The 16909-nt window shown below is 44.2% G+C and overlaps 1 protein-coding gene and 1 long non-coding RNA gene across 3 annotated transcripts in view; both read right to left on the bottom strand.

Annotated features, from left to right (window-relative positions):
* Positions 1-1212: 1212 nt before the first annotated feature.
* On the bottom strand, positions 1213-9644 carry LOC143923642 (uncharacterized). Its single transcript, XR_013261740.1, has 2 exons — positions 9551-9644; positions 1213-1913 (listed from the first exon to the last, which is right to left on the bottom strand). It is a non-coding gene; the product is annotated as an uncharacterized LOC143923642 (long non-coding RNA).
* Positions 9645-12927: 3283 nt separating this feature from the next.
* LOC143923638 (sulfotransferase 1C1-like) overlaps positions 12928-16909 on the bottom strand; it is a 70799-nt gene continuing 66817 nt past the window's right edge. Inside the window, exons 9-10 of one of the 2 annotated variants that reach the window (XM_077447444.1) lie at positions 13505-13599; positions 12930-13417 (exon numbers count right to left, since the gene is read on the bottom strand). In XM_077447444.1, the coding sequence (XP_077303570.1) occupies positions 13274-13417; positions 13505-13599 (239 nt within the window). In that variant the 3' untranslated portion in view covers positions 12930-13273. Of the gene's footprint in view, positions 13600-16909 lie in introns of both variants that reach the window. The other variant, XM_077447443.1, reaches the window with a different exon arrangement.

The following is a 16909-nucleotide window of genomic DNA, read 5'->3' as shown; positions in this document are numbered from 1 at the left end:
CGTCGGACCAAATTTTCCAACTTGTTGGAAATATTTTCTGACAAACTGGTCCGATAAGACATACTTCGATCATGTGTAGACAATTCCGATCGGACAAAGTGCCACGCATGCTCAGATCAAATTCCTACATCAAAACTATTGGCTACTAGCCTGAACGTAGTCCCATCGTAACGAAATTACATCATCACGTTCTGAAAGATCAGATTTTTCGACAACTTTGTCCGACCGTGTGTATGCAACAGTTTCAGACACAATCCGACGGACAAAATCCGACGGATTTGGTTGGCAGAATGTCCAACCGTGTGTATGGGGGCTTAGTCCTTTCAAAAGTCTGTTCATTTTGAACGTGATGACGTAAACGGGACTAAACAAGAAAGTTCAATAGCCAGTAGCCAATAGCTGCCCTTGCGTCGTATTTGGTCCGTTGGACCAGCATACAGAGGAACGGTTTTCCTGATTTTTAGTCCGTCGGACTTGAGTCCATCGGATAGATTTGAAATATGTTTTATTTCTAGGTCCATCGGACTTTTGGGGAAAAAAAGTCTGCTGGAACCCACACACGATCAAATTGTCCGATGGATTCCGGTCCGCCAGACCAAGTCTGCCGGAAAGTCCGATCGTGGGTACATGGCATAACAGGTTTTCTTCTAAGATTTCCCTGTATTTGTCTCCATCCATCTTCCCATCAACTCTGACCAGCTTCCCTGTCCCCGTTGAAAAAAAAGCATACCCACAACACGATGCTGCCATCACCATGTTTCACAGTGGGGGTGGTGTGTTCAGGGTGATGTGCAGTGTTAGTCTTCTGCCACACATAGCGTTTTTCTTTATTTATACTGAGATTAAATTCCACACAGGTGGACTCTATTTACTAATTAGGTGACTTCTGAAGGCAATGGGTTCCACTAGATTTTAGTTAAGGGGGTCAGAGTAAAGGGGGCTGAATACAAATGCACGCCACACTTTTCACATATTTATTTGTAAAAAAAATGTTGAAAACCATTTCTCATTTTCCTTCCACTTTACAATTATGTGCCACTTTGTGTTGGTCTATCACATAAAATCCCAATAAAATACATTCACGTTTTTGGTTGTAACATGACAAAATGTGGAAAATTTCAAAGGGTATGAATACTTTTTCAAGGCTCTATATATATTTTTCTTTGAAGTTTACTTCTTTGTTATGCACAAGTGAATTATATGTTACGGGACTGCTATTTTACCATTTATTTGATGCACATTGTTTATTATGGTTTAATATGAGTTAACCTGTTATTTATTTTATGCACATATTTTTGTATTGATCACGACAGAGATATTGGTTTTGCACACCTTTTAGAGTAGTTATTTGTGTAATTGCTTTGTGTCCGGAATATAGGTTGGTGCATTATCTCTTTTTGCACTAAGCACAATTTTCTCTGCCTGTTTGGTGCTTATCATCTGGCAGCATACATTTGTGATGAGTTGCAGTGTTTATCCATTTGGTGAGAGGAGATACAGTTTCTTTGGTGATAATATCTCATTGTGCTGGTGGATTTTCTATTTTCTTTTGAGATCTTTGGATGAACATATTTCTTGAAGTGGGAATTTTTTCACTTTATTTATTTTTGTTATGTATGCACTTTATATGATTCAGTGCTGCAATTTTATTTGTAATATTGTGTTGATTTATGGCTTTTAGATCTGCCTGGAGTTCTGCTTTAAAGATATAAAATAGTAAGAAATGGTGGATGGTTCCTTCCCCTGTCATCACTATATAGTATATGGATGCAATAATATGTGATAGATGGTCCTTTAAATTCACAGTTCCATGCAGAATCGCAGCCTACTGCCCGCCATCCTTTTTTTATATTCCTCATCGAATAGGATGTTTTGGGACACCAAAAAATGATTCTTCCAGTCGCTGACCTGACCTACATGAAGGGCAAAAAGGCTTATTTAGTGAAATGGTGCAAATGGCAAAAGGTATGCACTAAGACAAAAAACATTTTCTTTTGATCGTTTTTTTTATAGAGTAAGGATAATTGAAAGTTCCTATGAAGTTTTTTTTGTCTGCTGTCTGTGTCCTATTAGGAAGACTTCCCTTGACTTCCTGTACCAGAGCCATAAAAGGAAGTGAGTGACTGTCACTGAAATAGAATTGAAGGCCCTACTATCCCCCGACCTCGTGTACTGGTGACAACCATAAAATGATTGATGTCCACAATTCATAGCAGTGACAATGGTCACCAAGACAAATCGAGAGGGTGAATCTCCCCAGGCGGTGATACAGATAGAGATAAAAACTCTGGGGGTCTCTTGGCACCACAGGCCAACATAAGATATGGTACCAATATATAATACTGTCTATCCAAGCCTCTTTACCAGCTTTTTCTCAAGCACCATTCTTCCAGAGGTTCCTAGGGGTTCCTTGAGCATGGGACAATTTCTGCATCTCAGATAAGTTTCTACTGGCACCACTGTTTTTTTTTAATCTATCTGTAAGAGGGGGGTTCTTCCCACTGATCACAAATGTAAGGAGCATTCTTCCCACTGACCACCAATGTAAGGAGTGTTCTTCCCACTGATCACCAATGTAAGGGGCATTCTTCCCACTGACCACCAATATAAGGGCCATTCTTCCCACTGACCACCAATATAAGGGCCATTCTTCCCACTGATCACCAATGTAAGGGTCATTCTTCCCACTGACCACCAATATAAGGGACATTCTTCCCACTGATCACCAATGTAAGGACCATTCTTCCCACTGACCACCAATGTAAGGAGCATTCTTCCCACTGATCACCAATGTAAGGACCATTCTTCCCACTGACCACCAATGTAAGGAGCATTCTTCCCACTGATCACCAATGTAGGGAGCATTCTTCCCATTGATCACCAATGTAGGGAGCATTCTTCCCACTGATCACCAATGTAAGGGGCATTCTTCCCACTGATCACCAATGTAAGGAACATTCTTCCCATTGATCACGGATAGTGATGGACGAACTTCCGACGGGACGTTTCGCGAACGCGAAACGCGAACGGGCACAAACGTTCGCGAAAACGACCGTTCGCCGCGGGCTCCATTGACTTCAATGGGAGGCGAATTTCGCAAACCTTTAGGTCGAATTTGCGGCCACGGGGTAATTATTAGGGGGTAGCACGTAGTCCCACCACCTGGACAATAGCATAATACATGTATGAGGTGAATTTGGGATCGATAACTACAAGCATTTTTTTTTTATTTGGGAAATTGTTCTGACAATTCAGGACTATGGAGCTAATGAAGGCAATGGAGGAGAGGGAAGGTCAGGGACCAGGGTAGGCAAACAAGAGGGTGCAGGAGATACAGAGCACTGACAGCAGCACCGTAATACAGAGCACTGACATCAGCACCGTGACATACAGCGCTGACAGCAGCTCCGTGACATACAGCGCTGACAGCAGCTCCGTGACATACAGCGCTGACAGCAGCTCCGTGACATACAGCGCTGACAGCAGCTCCGTGACATACAGCGCTGACAGCAGCTCCGTGACATACAGCGCTGACAGCAGCTCCGTGACATACAGCGCTGACAGCAGCACCGTGACATACAGCGCTGACAGCAGCTCCGTGACATACAGCGCTGACAGCAGCTCCGTGACATACAGCGCTGACAGCAGCTCCGTGACATACAGCACTGACAGCAGCTCCGTGACATACAGCGCTGACAGCAGCTCCGTGACATACAGCGCTGACAGCAGCACCGTGACATACAGCGCTGACAGCAGCTCCGTGACATACAGCGCTGACAGCAGCTCCGTGACATACAGCGCTGACAGCAGCTCCGTGACATACAGCACTGACAGCAGCTCCGTGACATACAGCGCTGACAGCAGCTCCGTGACATACAGCGCTGACAGCAGCACCGTGACATACAGCGCTGACAGCAGCTCCGTGACATACAGCGCTGACAGCAGCTCCGTGACATACAGCGCTGACAGCAGCTCCGTGACATACAGCGCTGACAGCAGCTCCGTGACATACAGCGCTGACAGCAGCTCCGTGACATACAGCGCTGACAGCAGCTCCGTGACATACAGCGCTGACAGCAGCTCCGTGACATACAGCGCTGACAGCAGCTCCGTGACATACAGCGCTGACAGCAGCACCGTAAGCAGCCCCAGGAGGAAGTCAGCACAGCACAGGGATGGTGTGATCCCCTCATAATAAGAACCCCCAGGAGGAAGTCAGCACAGCACAGGGATGGTGGGAGCCCCTCATAATAAGAACCCCCAGGAGGAAGTCAGCACAGCACAGGGATGGTGGGAGCCCCTCATAATAAGAACACCCAGGAGGAAGTCAGCACAGCACAGGGATGGTGGGAACCCCTCATAATAAGCAGCCCCAGTAGAAATATGACACCGCTCAACCTCTTCAAAGAGGAGGGTAGGGGCATATAGTACGGTGTGCTTTTTTGGGTCAGGGAAGTGAGCCAAATGAATTAAGAAGGTCTGTGTGCTTGATTCCAAAAATTGTTTATAGACATATACATGGTCTACTGATCACATGTGTTGAATTCCTCCGAGATCCATGCCTCATTCATTTTTAGAAATGTGAGGTAGTTAACACTGTCGTGAGCTAGGCGAGTACGCTTATCGGTCACAATCCCCCCTGCTGCGCTGAACGTCCTTTCGGACAGGACACTGGATGAGGGGCAAGCCAACAGTTCGATTGCAAATTGGGCAAGCTCTGGCCAGAGGTCAAGCCTGCCCACCCAGTAGTCTAGGGGTTCATCACTCCTCAGAGCGTCCACATCGGCCGTTAACCCAATGTAGTCGGACACCTGACGGTCTAGGCGTTCCCTGATGCTGGATCCGGATGACACCTGTCGATGGGTCGGCTGAAAGAATGACCTCATATCCGAAGTCACCAACACATCTTCAAACCGGCCTCTTCTTGCAGGCGCTGTTGGATTGGTACCCGCAAATCCTTCTCTGGGAGTGGGAATTGCTCCTCTGCCAGCGCACGCAAAAGCAGAATGCAGCATTTCTCGAAGCAAGGCCTGGAAGTGCTGCATTCTGACAGCCCTCTGCGACGGCGGTAACATTTCCGCCATTTTGTGTTTGTACCGGGGATCTAAGTACGTTGCCACCCAGTACTGGTCCTTGACCCTCATGCTTTTTATACGGGGGTCCCTATTAAAACACTGGAGCATGAAGGCCCCCATTTGCACTCAAGCGGAAGGTATGTGGTGGTGGTGGTGTTGTTGGTGGTAGTGTCTTTGGGGGTGCACATAGCAGAGAGTGAAGAAGAGGGTGCAGATCGAGAGGATGAGGAGGGTGCAGAAGAATAAGGCTGAGTGAGCCACTCAACCAAGTCTGGTGCGTCCTTTAAAGTAATTGAACGCACCTTCTGCAACTTCCCACTTTGGCTCAAGGCTGTTGCTCCTGCCCTACCCCTACCACCCCTGCGGAAGGGCCTGCCTCTTCCTCTGCCTGTCATTTTTTAAATCACCCTGTGACAAAACTCTTAGTCCCTATACCGCTGAAGGACTGCTGCAGTATAGGGCAGCGGTCAGCAGTAGTGCACGTCAACCCTATGTATTGTGGACCGATAGCGGTCCTTACAGAACAGCAGACTGTACTGCACTCAGGCCTATGTACCGTAGCACCCTATACCAAGTTACCAGTCCTTATAAAAACTTTTGTGGACCAAGCAGGTTGTGTGTTAGTGATTAGCAGACTGTACGTCAGTCCCTATACCAATGAAGGACTGCTGCAGTATAGGGCAGCGGTCAGCAGTAGTGCACGGCAACCCTATGTATTGTGGACCGATAGCGGTCCTTACAGAACAGCAGACTGTACTGCACTCAGGCCTATGTACCGTAGCACCCTATACCAAGTTACCAGTCCTTATAAGAACTTTTGTGGACCAAGCAGGTTGTGTGTTAGTGTTTAGCAGACTGTGCGTCAGTCCCTATACCGCTGAAGGACTGCTGCAGTATAGGGCAGCGGTCAGCAGTAGTGCACGGCAACCCTATGTATTGTGGACCGATAGCGGTCCTTACAGAACAGCAGACTGTAACGCACTCAGGCCTATGTACCGTAGCACCCTATACCAAGTTACCAGTCCTTATAAGAACTTTTGTGGACCAAGCAGGTTGTGTGTTAGTGATTAGCAGACTGTACGTCAGTCCCTATACCAATGAAGGACTGCTGCAGTATAGGGCAGCGGTCAGCAGTAGTGCACGGCAACCCTATGTATTGTGGACCGATAGCGGTCCTTACAGAACAGCAGACTGTAACGCACTCAGGCCTATGTACCGTAGCACCCTATACCAAGTTACCAGTCCTTATAAGAACTTTTGTGGACCAAGCAGGTTGTGTGTTAGTGATTAGCAGACTGTACGTCAGTCCCTATACCAATGAAGGACTGCTGCAGTATAGGGCAGCGGTCAGCAGTAGTGCACGGCAACCCTATGTATTGTGGACCGATAGCGGTCCTTACAGAACAGCAGACTGTAACGCACTCAGGCCTATGTACCGTAGCACCCTATACCAAGTTACCAGTCCTTATAAGAACTTTTGTGGACCAAGCAGGTTGTGTGTTAGTGTTTAGCAGACTGTGCGTCAGTCCCTATACCGCTGAAGGACTGCTGCAGTATAGGGCAGCGGTCAGCAGTAGTGCACGGCAACCCTATGTATTGTGGACCGATAGCGGTCCTTACAGAACAGCAGACTGTACTGCACTCAGGCCTATGTACCGTAGCACCCTATACCAAGTTACCAGTCCTTATAAGAACTTTTGTGGACCAAGCAGGTTGTGTGTTAGTGTTTAGCAGACTGTGTGTCAGTCCCTATACCGCTGAAGGACTGCTGCAGTATAGGGCAGCGGTCAGCAGTAGTGCACGGCAACCCTATGTATTGTGGACCGATAGCGGTCCTTACAGAACAGCAGACTGTACTGCACTCAGGCCTATGTACCGTAGCACCCTATACCAAGTTACCAGTCCTTATAAGAACTTTTGTGGACCAAGCAGGTTGTGTGTTAGTGTTTAGCAGACTGTGCGTCAGTCCCTATACCGCTGAAGGACTGCTGCAGTATAGGGCAGCGGTCAGCAGTAGTGCACGGCAACCCTATGTATTGTGGACCGATAGCGGTCCTTACAGAACAGCAGACTGTAACGCACTCAGGCCTATGTACCGTAGCACCCTATACCAAGTTACCAGTCCTTATAAGAACTTTTGTGGACCAAGCAGGTTGTGTGTTAGTGATTAGCAGACTGTACGTCAGTCCCTATACCAATGAAGGACTGCTGCAGTATAGGGCAGCGGTCAGCAGTAGTGCACGGCAACCCTATGTATTGTGGACCGATAGCGGTCCTTACAGAACAGCAGACTGTAACGCACTCAGGCCTATGTACCGTAGCACCCTATACCAAGTTACCAGTCCTTATAAGAACTTTTGTGGACCAAGCAGGTTGTGTGTTAGTGATTAGCAGACTGTACGTCAGTCCCTATACCAATGAAGGACTGCTGCAGTATAGGGCAGCGGTCAGCAGTAGTGCACGGCAACCCTATGTATTGTGGACCGATAGCGGTCCTTACAGAACAGCAGACTGTACTGCACTCAGGCCTATGTACCGTAGCACCCTATACCAAGTTACCAGTCCTTATAAGAACTTTTGTGGACCAAGCAGGTTGTGTGTTAGTGTTTAGCAGACTGTGCGTCAGTCCCTATACCGCTGAAGGACTGCTGCAGTATAGGGCAGCGGTCAGCAGTAGTGCACGGCAACCCTATGTATTGTGGACCGATAGCGGTCCTTACAGAACAGCAGACTGTAACGCACTCAGGCCTATGTACCGTAGCACCCTATACCAAGTTACCAGTCCTTATAAGAACTTTTGTGGACCAAGCAGGTTGTGTGTTAGTGATTAGCAGACTGTACGTCAGTCCCTATACCAATGAAGGACTGCTGCAGTATAGGGCAGCGGTCAGCAGTAGTGCACGGCAACCCTATGTATTGTGGACCGATAGCGGTCCTTACAGAACAGCAGACTGTAACGCACTCAGGCCTATGTACCGTAGCACCCTATACCAAGTTACCAGTCCTTATAAGAACTTTTGTGGACCAAGCAGGTTGTGTGTTAGTGTTTAGCAGACTGTGCGTCAGTCCCTATACCGCTGAAGGACTGCTGCAGTATAGGGCAGCGGTCAGCAGTAGTGCACGTCAACCCTATGTATTGTGGACCGATAGCGGTCCTTACAGAACAGCAGACTGTAACGCACTCAGGCCTATGTACCGTAGCACCCTATACCAAGTTACCAGTCCTTATAAGAACTTTTGTGGACCAAGCAGGTTGTGTATTAGTGTTTAGCAGACTGTGCGTCAGTCCCTATACCGCTGAAGGACTGCTGCAGTATAGGGCAGCGGTCAGCAGTAGTGCACGGCAACCCTATCTATTGTGGACCGATAGCGGTCCTTACAGAACAGCAGACTGTACCGCACCCAAGCCTATGTACCGTAGCACCCTAGACAGACCAAGTTACCAGTCCTTATAAGAACTTTTGTGGAACAAGTGAGTTGTGAATGATTAGCAGACTGCAGCAGAAGGGCAGCAGTCAAGTATAATATTCTTTCTATATTTGGAAGAAAGAATATTATACGTGTACAAGCCTATTACCGTACCACTGATACCAGTCCTGAAAAGAACCTTTGTGGAACTAATAGTAACAGCAAGTCTTTAAAATTATCCTCACTGCCTGACACACTGCTTCCTGCCTGTCCCTATACAAATTGGCAAAAAAGAGTAGGCTGGAACGATTAGCTGGAACAGCTCTTTTGTGGACCTGATAGTAACAGCTAATGATGATGATGATGATGATGATGAAGAAAGACTAATCTGGCTGAGCTGTCCCTAAAATAGCAGCATACAGCGCTCTGTCCCTTTATCTAAACTGACAAAAGAAACTCAGGCTGCTGACCTAACACCTATACCAGTCCTGAAAAGAACTTTTGTGTACCAAATAGCTAGCGTTTTCTCTGTCCCTACTCCACACAGGATCCTTTCCCTACAGTGACAGAAGAAAGAATGTAAAATGGCCACCGGATCGGGTGTATTTATAGGTTAGGGGGAATGTCCAAGTGTCCATGAGCTGTCATGTCTCAATTGGTTGTCCTGTAACACATGATAAACGTGTCACGAAAGGTTAAAGTTCTTGTATACATTAAACACGTAAGTCCGCCGGGGCGAACGACGGAAAAAGGCGTTCGAACCCGCGGACGGCGAAAGTCGGAAATTCGCCGCGAAACGACCGCCGGGCGAACCGTTCGGCCATCACTAATCACGGATGTAAGGAACATTCTTCCCACTGATCACCAATGTAAGGAGCATTCTTCCCACTGACCACAAATGTAAGGGACATTCTTCCCACATAGTTTCAAGGGTTCCTCCATGTTAAAAAAGGTTGAGAAAGTGCACAGCATACAAAAAGTTGGTTGGTGACCCCCTTTTATGAAGATCTGGGACAAATGTCTTGTGTTTCTGTATCAAATAAACCTCCAAGGGAGTAGTAAGGTACCTTTCCTCATGAAGGATGAAACAGTCTGGTCAAATATTGAAGTTGGGAGGACAGTGAAATTCGCCATAAGGTTCTTCTTCATCATTTATAATTTCTTTGCAGCGATACAAAGCATAGGTTATTAGTAATAATTACATATACGGAACACTTTCTAACCACCACATGTTCTATTAAACAACATCAAAAAGGAAACAACATAATGTATTCCTGCCAATTTTATAGACAATATCAATTCATTTCCCCGTAGCGATCCTCTTCCCTCCCCTTCTCCCTTAAAGAGGGAGAAGAAGAAGAAAAAAAAAAGGGGGGGGGGGAGAACAGAAAGAGGACAGGGAAGAGGGAGAGAAGAGAGGTGAATCGACCCTACCCACCAAAGGGTAAGGTTTGAATCACTCGACCAATTAGTCTAATCCTCAGGTTCCTCTCCAATCAACCTCTTCCCCTCCTCTGACTGTAAGAATATTTCCCAAGAAGCCCAAACTTGCACTATAGATTCCCTTTCCTCTGAAGGCATAGGGATCAATTTCTCCATGATCCCAATTTTCCTTACTTTGTTTAACCATTGCAAAATTCGGGGTGCCCCTGTTTCCTTCCAGCAAGTGGTGATGCAGCCTTTAGCTGCATTCACCAGATGACATAGCATTGAATTCTTGTATCTCTCTAGTGGGATATGTGTACATTGTAATAGAAAAAAGGCCGGATCTTCCATAACATAATATTAAGTAAATAGTTGAGAGATTTTCCGAACTTCTTCCCAAAACTGTCTAATTACTAGGCAATACCAAAAAATATGGGCAATAGTGCCTCTCTCTTTACCGCACCTCCAACACCTGTCCGATGACTCTGAAAAAAAAGTATGCATTCGTGATGGAGTATAATACCAACGCATTAATACTTTATAATTTAATTCCTGTATCTTGACACATCTAGATGATTTAAAAGTTAAATGTATTATTTTCTGCCGTTGGGCCGAAGTGAAGGTTTGTTCAAGATCCCTTTCCCACTTATCTAAACTCATTATATTAATATCCTCCGAAGGTGAAATTAATAAGGCATATATCTTAGAAATAATATGGGTAAGAGACTCCTTCTCCTCACAATATGCTTCAAACTTAGTAAGTGGCCGATCAAAATCCTCAGTCGGTCCCAAAGTATCCAAGAAATGTTTAACCTGTAACGCCTGCCAAAGGGGTAGTTCATATTGTCCTCCTGATTGCATTAACATTTCTATTGATGGCCATTTTTTAGACCTCAAGTAATGTGATGCCTGAAAACATCCCTTCTCTCTTAAATTCCTAAATACTCCTGGCTCCAGGCCAGGCGGGAAGTGTGGATTCTCAAGGATAGGAAATAAGGGAGACTTTGCTGTTGAGATTCTGGGGATCCGCATGGCTTTAGCTCCTATATGGAGCGTAGGTCCTATTAAAGGATGGGCTCTTAACCTCCCTGGCGGTACGATTATTTTGGATTTTAGGTGCTAAAAGCGGTACCATTATTTTGCATGAAAATTTGGCGTTTTATATTGTAGTCCTGCAATTCTTAGGAATAACTCTCTTAAATCTGTCCAAACCAGAGTCTAGCAGACATCCCGGGTATGATAAAGTTTGAAAAATTAAATCATAAATTATAATATAATAAATAATTATAAATAATTGTACCAAATAATAATATAACAATAATAAAAATTATTCAATAATGTAATCAAATCAAAAACACTGAAATTTGCTCAGTTGCAGAATTGTCACTGTCATAACTTTTCAGTATTTGATGACGGATCTCCCCACAAATCGCTATCGCTCAATTCTGCGAGTGATTCTAATTTATTATCGCTGTTTTCTAGCTGGTCTAAAATAATTTTTGATGTACAGTGACAGTTTTGGTTGCTATGGACAATCTCCAGTTTCCAGGCATAAAGAACTGTTTTTATTATATAAAACTGCATGCAGGACACTGGGCAGACCACTAGGGACAACGGGGATGTGAAATATTTACATACAGCAATGTAATCTGTAAGATTACATTATACTGTATGTTTACTGTTTGTTTCACTTTTTGAATTTGGCGCCGATCTCCGTGCCCGTGCGTCGCAATGCTCGCAGGGCACGGAGATCGGCGATGTAATGCATCGAGCGAGACACGGCTCGCTCGTACAGCGGGGAGACAACGCTGGATCCGAAGGAGAAGGTAAGTAATCCTCCTCCTGGATCCAGCGATGCAGTCCCGAGTCTGGCTCGGGGATACCGCTTTTGGTATGAAAATTCCACCCCGAGCCAGACTCGGGAATACCGTCAGGGGGGTTAATATAGGAGGTACAGCCGCGCAGCACCACATGGCTCTATCTAAAGGGATGGAGCTTACTTGTTGTTCCAAAGCGACCCACCTTTTACTGTCTCTATGACGGCACCAATCAACAATTCTACCAAGCTGAGTAGCTTGGTAATATTTGTATAAATCCGGTGCCGCAATTCCACCCACCTCTTTAGGCAGTATTAACAGCTTCCTATTAATCCTAGGACACTTATTTGCCCATATAAACTTTATGAAAATTGTTCGAAATTTACTAAAAAAGGCCAGCGGAATCCGGATCGGTAACGCCTTGAACAGATAGAGAAACTTAGGGACTATGTTCATTTTCAAAATATTGCTTCTCCCAAACCAGGAGTGTGAGGATTTACTCCATTCATTCAACATTATACTAATTTCCCTTAATAAGGGTGGAAAATGTAATTCATATGCATCTGTTAAGTTAGGTGGGATCTGTATCCCTAGGTAATTCAGCGCCGTAGCTGTCCATTTAAACTTAAAATTATTCTCCAGATTTTTTTGGGTGGAACACTCCAGTGATATCCCCAACGCCTCTGACTCAGGCCGCGTACACACGGGCGGACTGTTCGCCCAACTTTGTCCGCTGAACAGTGTTTGGGCGGACAGTCCGCTCGTGTGTGGGCTTTCAGCGGACAGTTTCAGCGGACAGTTTAACGAACAAGGTTTTTCGGAATTTCCGAAAAACTGTCCGCTGAAACCTTGTTTCAGCGAACAGTCCGCTCGTGTGTAGGCTTGTTCGTCAAACTAAGTTCCGCGCATGCTCAGAAAGGATTTACACGCCGAAAGTTATAATGCAGTGTATAGGACGTCGTATTTTTCGTCCCGTCGAACGTGCCGTTCACGTCATCGCGCACGGTTTCAGCAAACTGTTCGTCCGTCGTGTGTGGCCATGTCCGTCCATGCTAATTTTGAGCGGACTGTTTGCCGAAACTGTTTGACGGACAAAGTTGGGCGAACAGTCCCCGCGTGTGTACGCGGCCTCACTATAGTTTATTTTAAAATTAGACAGAGCTCCATAATGCTCTATTTCCCCCAATAAATTGGGTAGTGATATTTGTGGACTAGAAAGTGAAAATAATAAATCGTCTGCGTATGCTGAAAGTTTATATTCCTGATCCGCTAAGGGGATACCTTTAATATCGGGGTTTTGTCTAATTCTATTTAACAAAGGTTCCAGTGACAGCGCAAATAAAAGAGGCGACAAGGGACATCCCTGACGCGTCCCATTAGATATTGGGAAATTTTCAGAATTTATCCCATTAACCTTCACCAAAGCTTGTGGCTTTGAATATATCCCTGCTATCCCATCCAACATTCGGTCCCCAAGGGCCATTTGTTTTAAAACTCCTAACATAAAGGGCCAATTGACCCTATCAAAGGCCTTTTCTGCATATGTATTCACAAAGATACTCGGCAGCTTCCTTTGGTTTGCATATTCTTAATCATTTTGAATGAGGTGTGTTGTACGATTTTCTGCAGAACCTCATCAGGAAGATCCTTCTCCAAGAAGGTCATGACCTTTTGAATCTCCCTTTGTGGGTCCTGCCCAAAATGAACAATACTGGGTTTAAAAAAAAAGATCAAAAACACACTAGACATGAACACTCCATTTGGACATCCGTAGCTCACCTCTATCATGTCTTCATCGAAGATATACAGGATCTGATGTCTATCTTTGGCTTTCCACCATCCGATGACGTGGTCAAACCAGCTTCCCCAAGACACTAAGAGCAGAGAGAACATGGTCACAACATTAGGAAATACATTCCATCCACTTGAGTTTTGACCAGTAAGGTTCTGTATAATAACAGAACAAAGTGTGAGAAGTTGTGGCAAACTTAGCAGAAGATAGACTCGGGTTCTGCTTAGTGATCCAAAATCACTTCACATAGACCATGTTCTAGGGATTTCTCAGGACCGCTTGCCATGAGACCAAGGTTTGAGTGTGCCTATTTAATGTTTTATTTGTTTTATTCAAAAATTCATCAGAAATATTCATACAAATCCATGCTATTGTTTTCATCACAGATAAAAAGTGTATCTAAACCTGTTTTGCTTTACGTCTTTTAGGGGTTCTTTGTGTAGGAAGCAAGGAAGCAAAAACCTGTCGTATATATTCATTTGCTTTACTGCACAAAAATTCTATTCATACAAACTACTTAAAATTTTAGAAGACATACAAAGTATTACAAATTATGCATATAATATTCACAAGCCATCTACCGCTCCCAGCAAATTAGCAAGTTTGTTTGCAAGAGGGATACACTAAAAATTTGGGTTGTAAATTTTGTGTCACCCCCAGGTAAAGTTCCTATTTTCAGTTTCTTTGTGATTGAGTAATTTTCCAAGATCCAGGATCTTCCAGACTGCTGATTACTTCTTGGAGTCCCTCACAGCTTCTCAGGGTCCTGCCAAGCTTCCACCAGTTCTTTGTCCTCAGCACATGGATTTTTCCAGTCCTCTGTACCCGCTCCCCCCACTTCTTGTAGGATCATCTCCCGTCCTGAGCCTCATTAATTAATTAATTATTCCAACAGGTTTGTTAGCATATCAATAGGGGAATCTTGGCTTTCAAAACCTGTGTTCTGCAAACTGTGGCCTGGGGGCCAGACATGGCCCTTTGCGTGCCTCCACCTGGCCCTGCGACAGTATTCCTCCAACTGACACCAATCCCAATTACACCATCAATGGGGCATTATTCCTCCCACTGACATCATCGATGTGGTACAATTCCTCCTTCTAAGAGAAATGATGGGACACTTTTCCTGCCACTGACACAGTTGATGGGGCACTATTCCTCCCATTGATATCAACCATGGGGCTTTATTCCTCCTGCTAAACCAACGATGGGCAGTGTTTACTCTCACTGATGCCGGGACATTTTATAATCACACTGGCCATTGTCCAGCCCCCCCTAAAGACTGAAGGAGAGTAAACTGACTCTTTGTTTATATAGTTTGGAGACCCTTGTTCTAAGCAATACATGGTCATCTAGGTTTCTGGTAGGATCAACATTTGCTTTTCTTTTTTGCACTTATTGAACCTTTATAACAAAATGTTTTCAATGGTATATTTAAGAGATCAAAAGGGAGAAAATAGGAGACGGTCATTGTTGTGGTTTGCATATACCTTACTATTTAGTATGTATTGGGAGGGAAACACACAGCTAAAGACCTGGTGTGAACAGAAACGAGGATCTTAACGTTTCAAGACCCAAAGATTAACTGTGGAGCAATAGTTCTGTTCAGATTCTTTGGCGTGCTCACCTTTTCCATACAGAAACAAACTGAAGAAATGTTCCCAGGGCCCGGGGTCTGACATTGTTTGGTCCATCTTGTGGAAGTAATAATAAGAGACCATGCAGACAATCTGACGGAGCAGAATGCATCATTGTTATTGACCTTCAAGAACAAAGTACAACACTACGAGAAGCCGAGAAAGTGAAGTTCAGAGCTTCCGAGCATGCGTCGAATTGTTTCCGAGCATGCGTAGGAATTTTGCATGTCGGAATTGCTACAGATGATCAGAATTTTTTTTTCCGACCGAAAAATAGAGAACCTGCTCTCAATCTTTTGCCGGTTGGAATTCCGCCAGCAAAAGTCCGATGGAGCGTACACACGGTCGCATTTTCCAAACAAAAGCTCACATCAGACTTTTGCTTTAGTCGCAATGGATTTCCAGGGACATGACTGGGGGGAGAGAGATTCCCCTCTGGAAATGTGTATCATTGATTTTACACACAGAACCTCTTCAGAATAAAAACATAAATAAAAATAAACATATTTTTTTCTTTGGACCATCAAATTCAGGTTTTTTACTGGCAAATTTGAATTAAGTCATTTTTACTTAATTTGGTTTATAATTTTTTTACTTGCAGTTCCTAATTTATGGACATCTAAGATAATAAATCTGAAGGATGCTGCCTTTGCAGCAATTGTCTCTAAAATGATTCTAAATCATAGGAAGTTAGACTTTTTAGGAGTAATTGGAGTGATTTGGGGGGAAACTGCGCTAGCTGCAAAATATCCGATTTTGCCTTTATGAATTTTTTTGGGAAAATTTGCCTCGGAAAAAAATATTCCCATATATATAAAATATCCTGCCATGCTGTTTCAGATTCAGCGTAACTTTTTTTGTTGTTGTATGTTATTGTAATTTGATGTTCTTTCACAGAAATTTAAAGTGACAGTACACAAAAATGAGCATTGACTCTTCCCCTCTCCTTCCATATGGCTCCCTCCATTGTTTTAGTGGGAGACAGAGTGCCTGAAAGGAGCCAACTTCTGCTGTCTTTATTTAGAAACTCAACAAAGCAAAAAAAAAAAAAATGTAAAACACCAGTTTAAAAAATACTAATACTAAATTTAATAAAAAACTTTAAGGGTAGCTCCACTTTTGCATAACAAAATAGCAAATAAAAAAAATAGCATATACAGTGCCTTGCGAAAGTATTTGGCCCCCTTGAACTTTTCAACCTTTTGCCACATTTCAGGCTTCAAACATAAAGATATAAAATTTTAATTTTTTGTAAAGAATCACCAACAAGTGGGACACAATTGTGAAGTGGAACGAAATCTATTGGATATTTTAAACTTTTTTAGCAAATAAAAAAATGAAAAGTGGTGCGTGCAAAATTATTCGGCCCCTTTACTTTCAGTGCAGCAAACTCACTCCAGAAGTTCAGCGAGGATCTCTGAATGATCCAATGTTGTCCTAAATGACTGATGGTGATAAATAGAATCCACCTGTGTGTAATCAAGTCTCTGTATAAATGCACCTGCTCTGTGATAGTCTCAGGGTTCTGTTGAAAGCGCAGAGAGCATCATGAAGACCAAGGAACACACCAGGCAGGTCCGTAATACTGTTGTGGAGAAGTTTAAAGCCGGATTTGGATACAAAAAGATTTCCCAAACTTTAAACATCCCAAGGAGCACTGTGCAAGCGATCATTTTGAAATGGAAGGAGTATCAGACCACTGCAAATCTACCAAGACCTGGCCGTCCCTCTAAACTTTCAGCTCAGACAAGGAGAAGA

The sequence above is a fragment of the Lithobates pipiens genome, unplaced genomic scaffold (assembly GCF_037356315.1).
Source record: "Lithobates pipiens isolate NorthernLeopardFrog02 unplaced genomic scaffold, aLitPip1_a1.2 Scaffold_22, whole genome shotgun sequence".
Taxonomy (NCBI): domain Eukaryota; kingdom Metazoa; phylum Chordata; class Amphibia; order Anura; family Ranidae; genus Lithobates; species Lithobates pipiens.
Note: the sequence above shows the minus strand (reverse complement) of the source record. Positions and strands in the feature narration are given on the sequence as shown.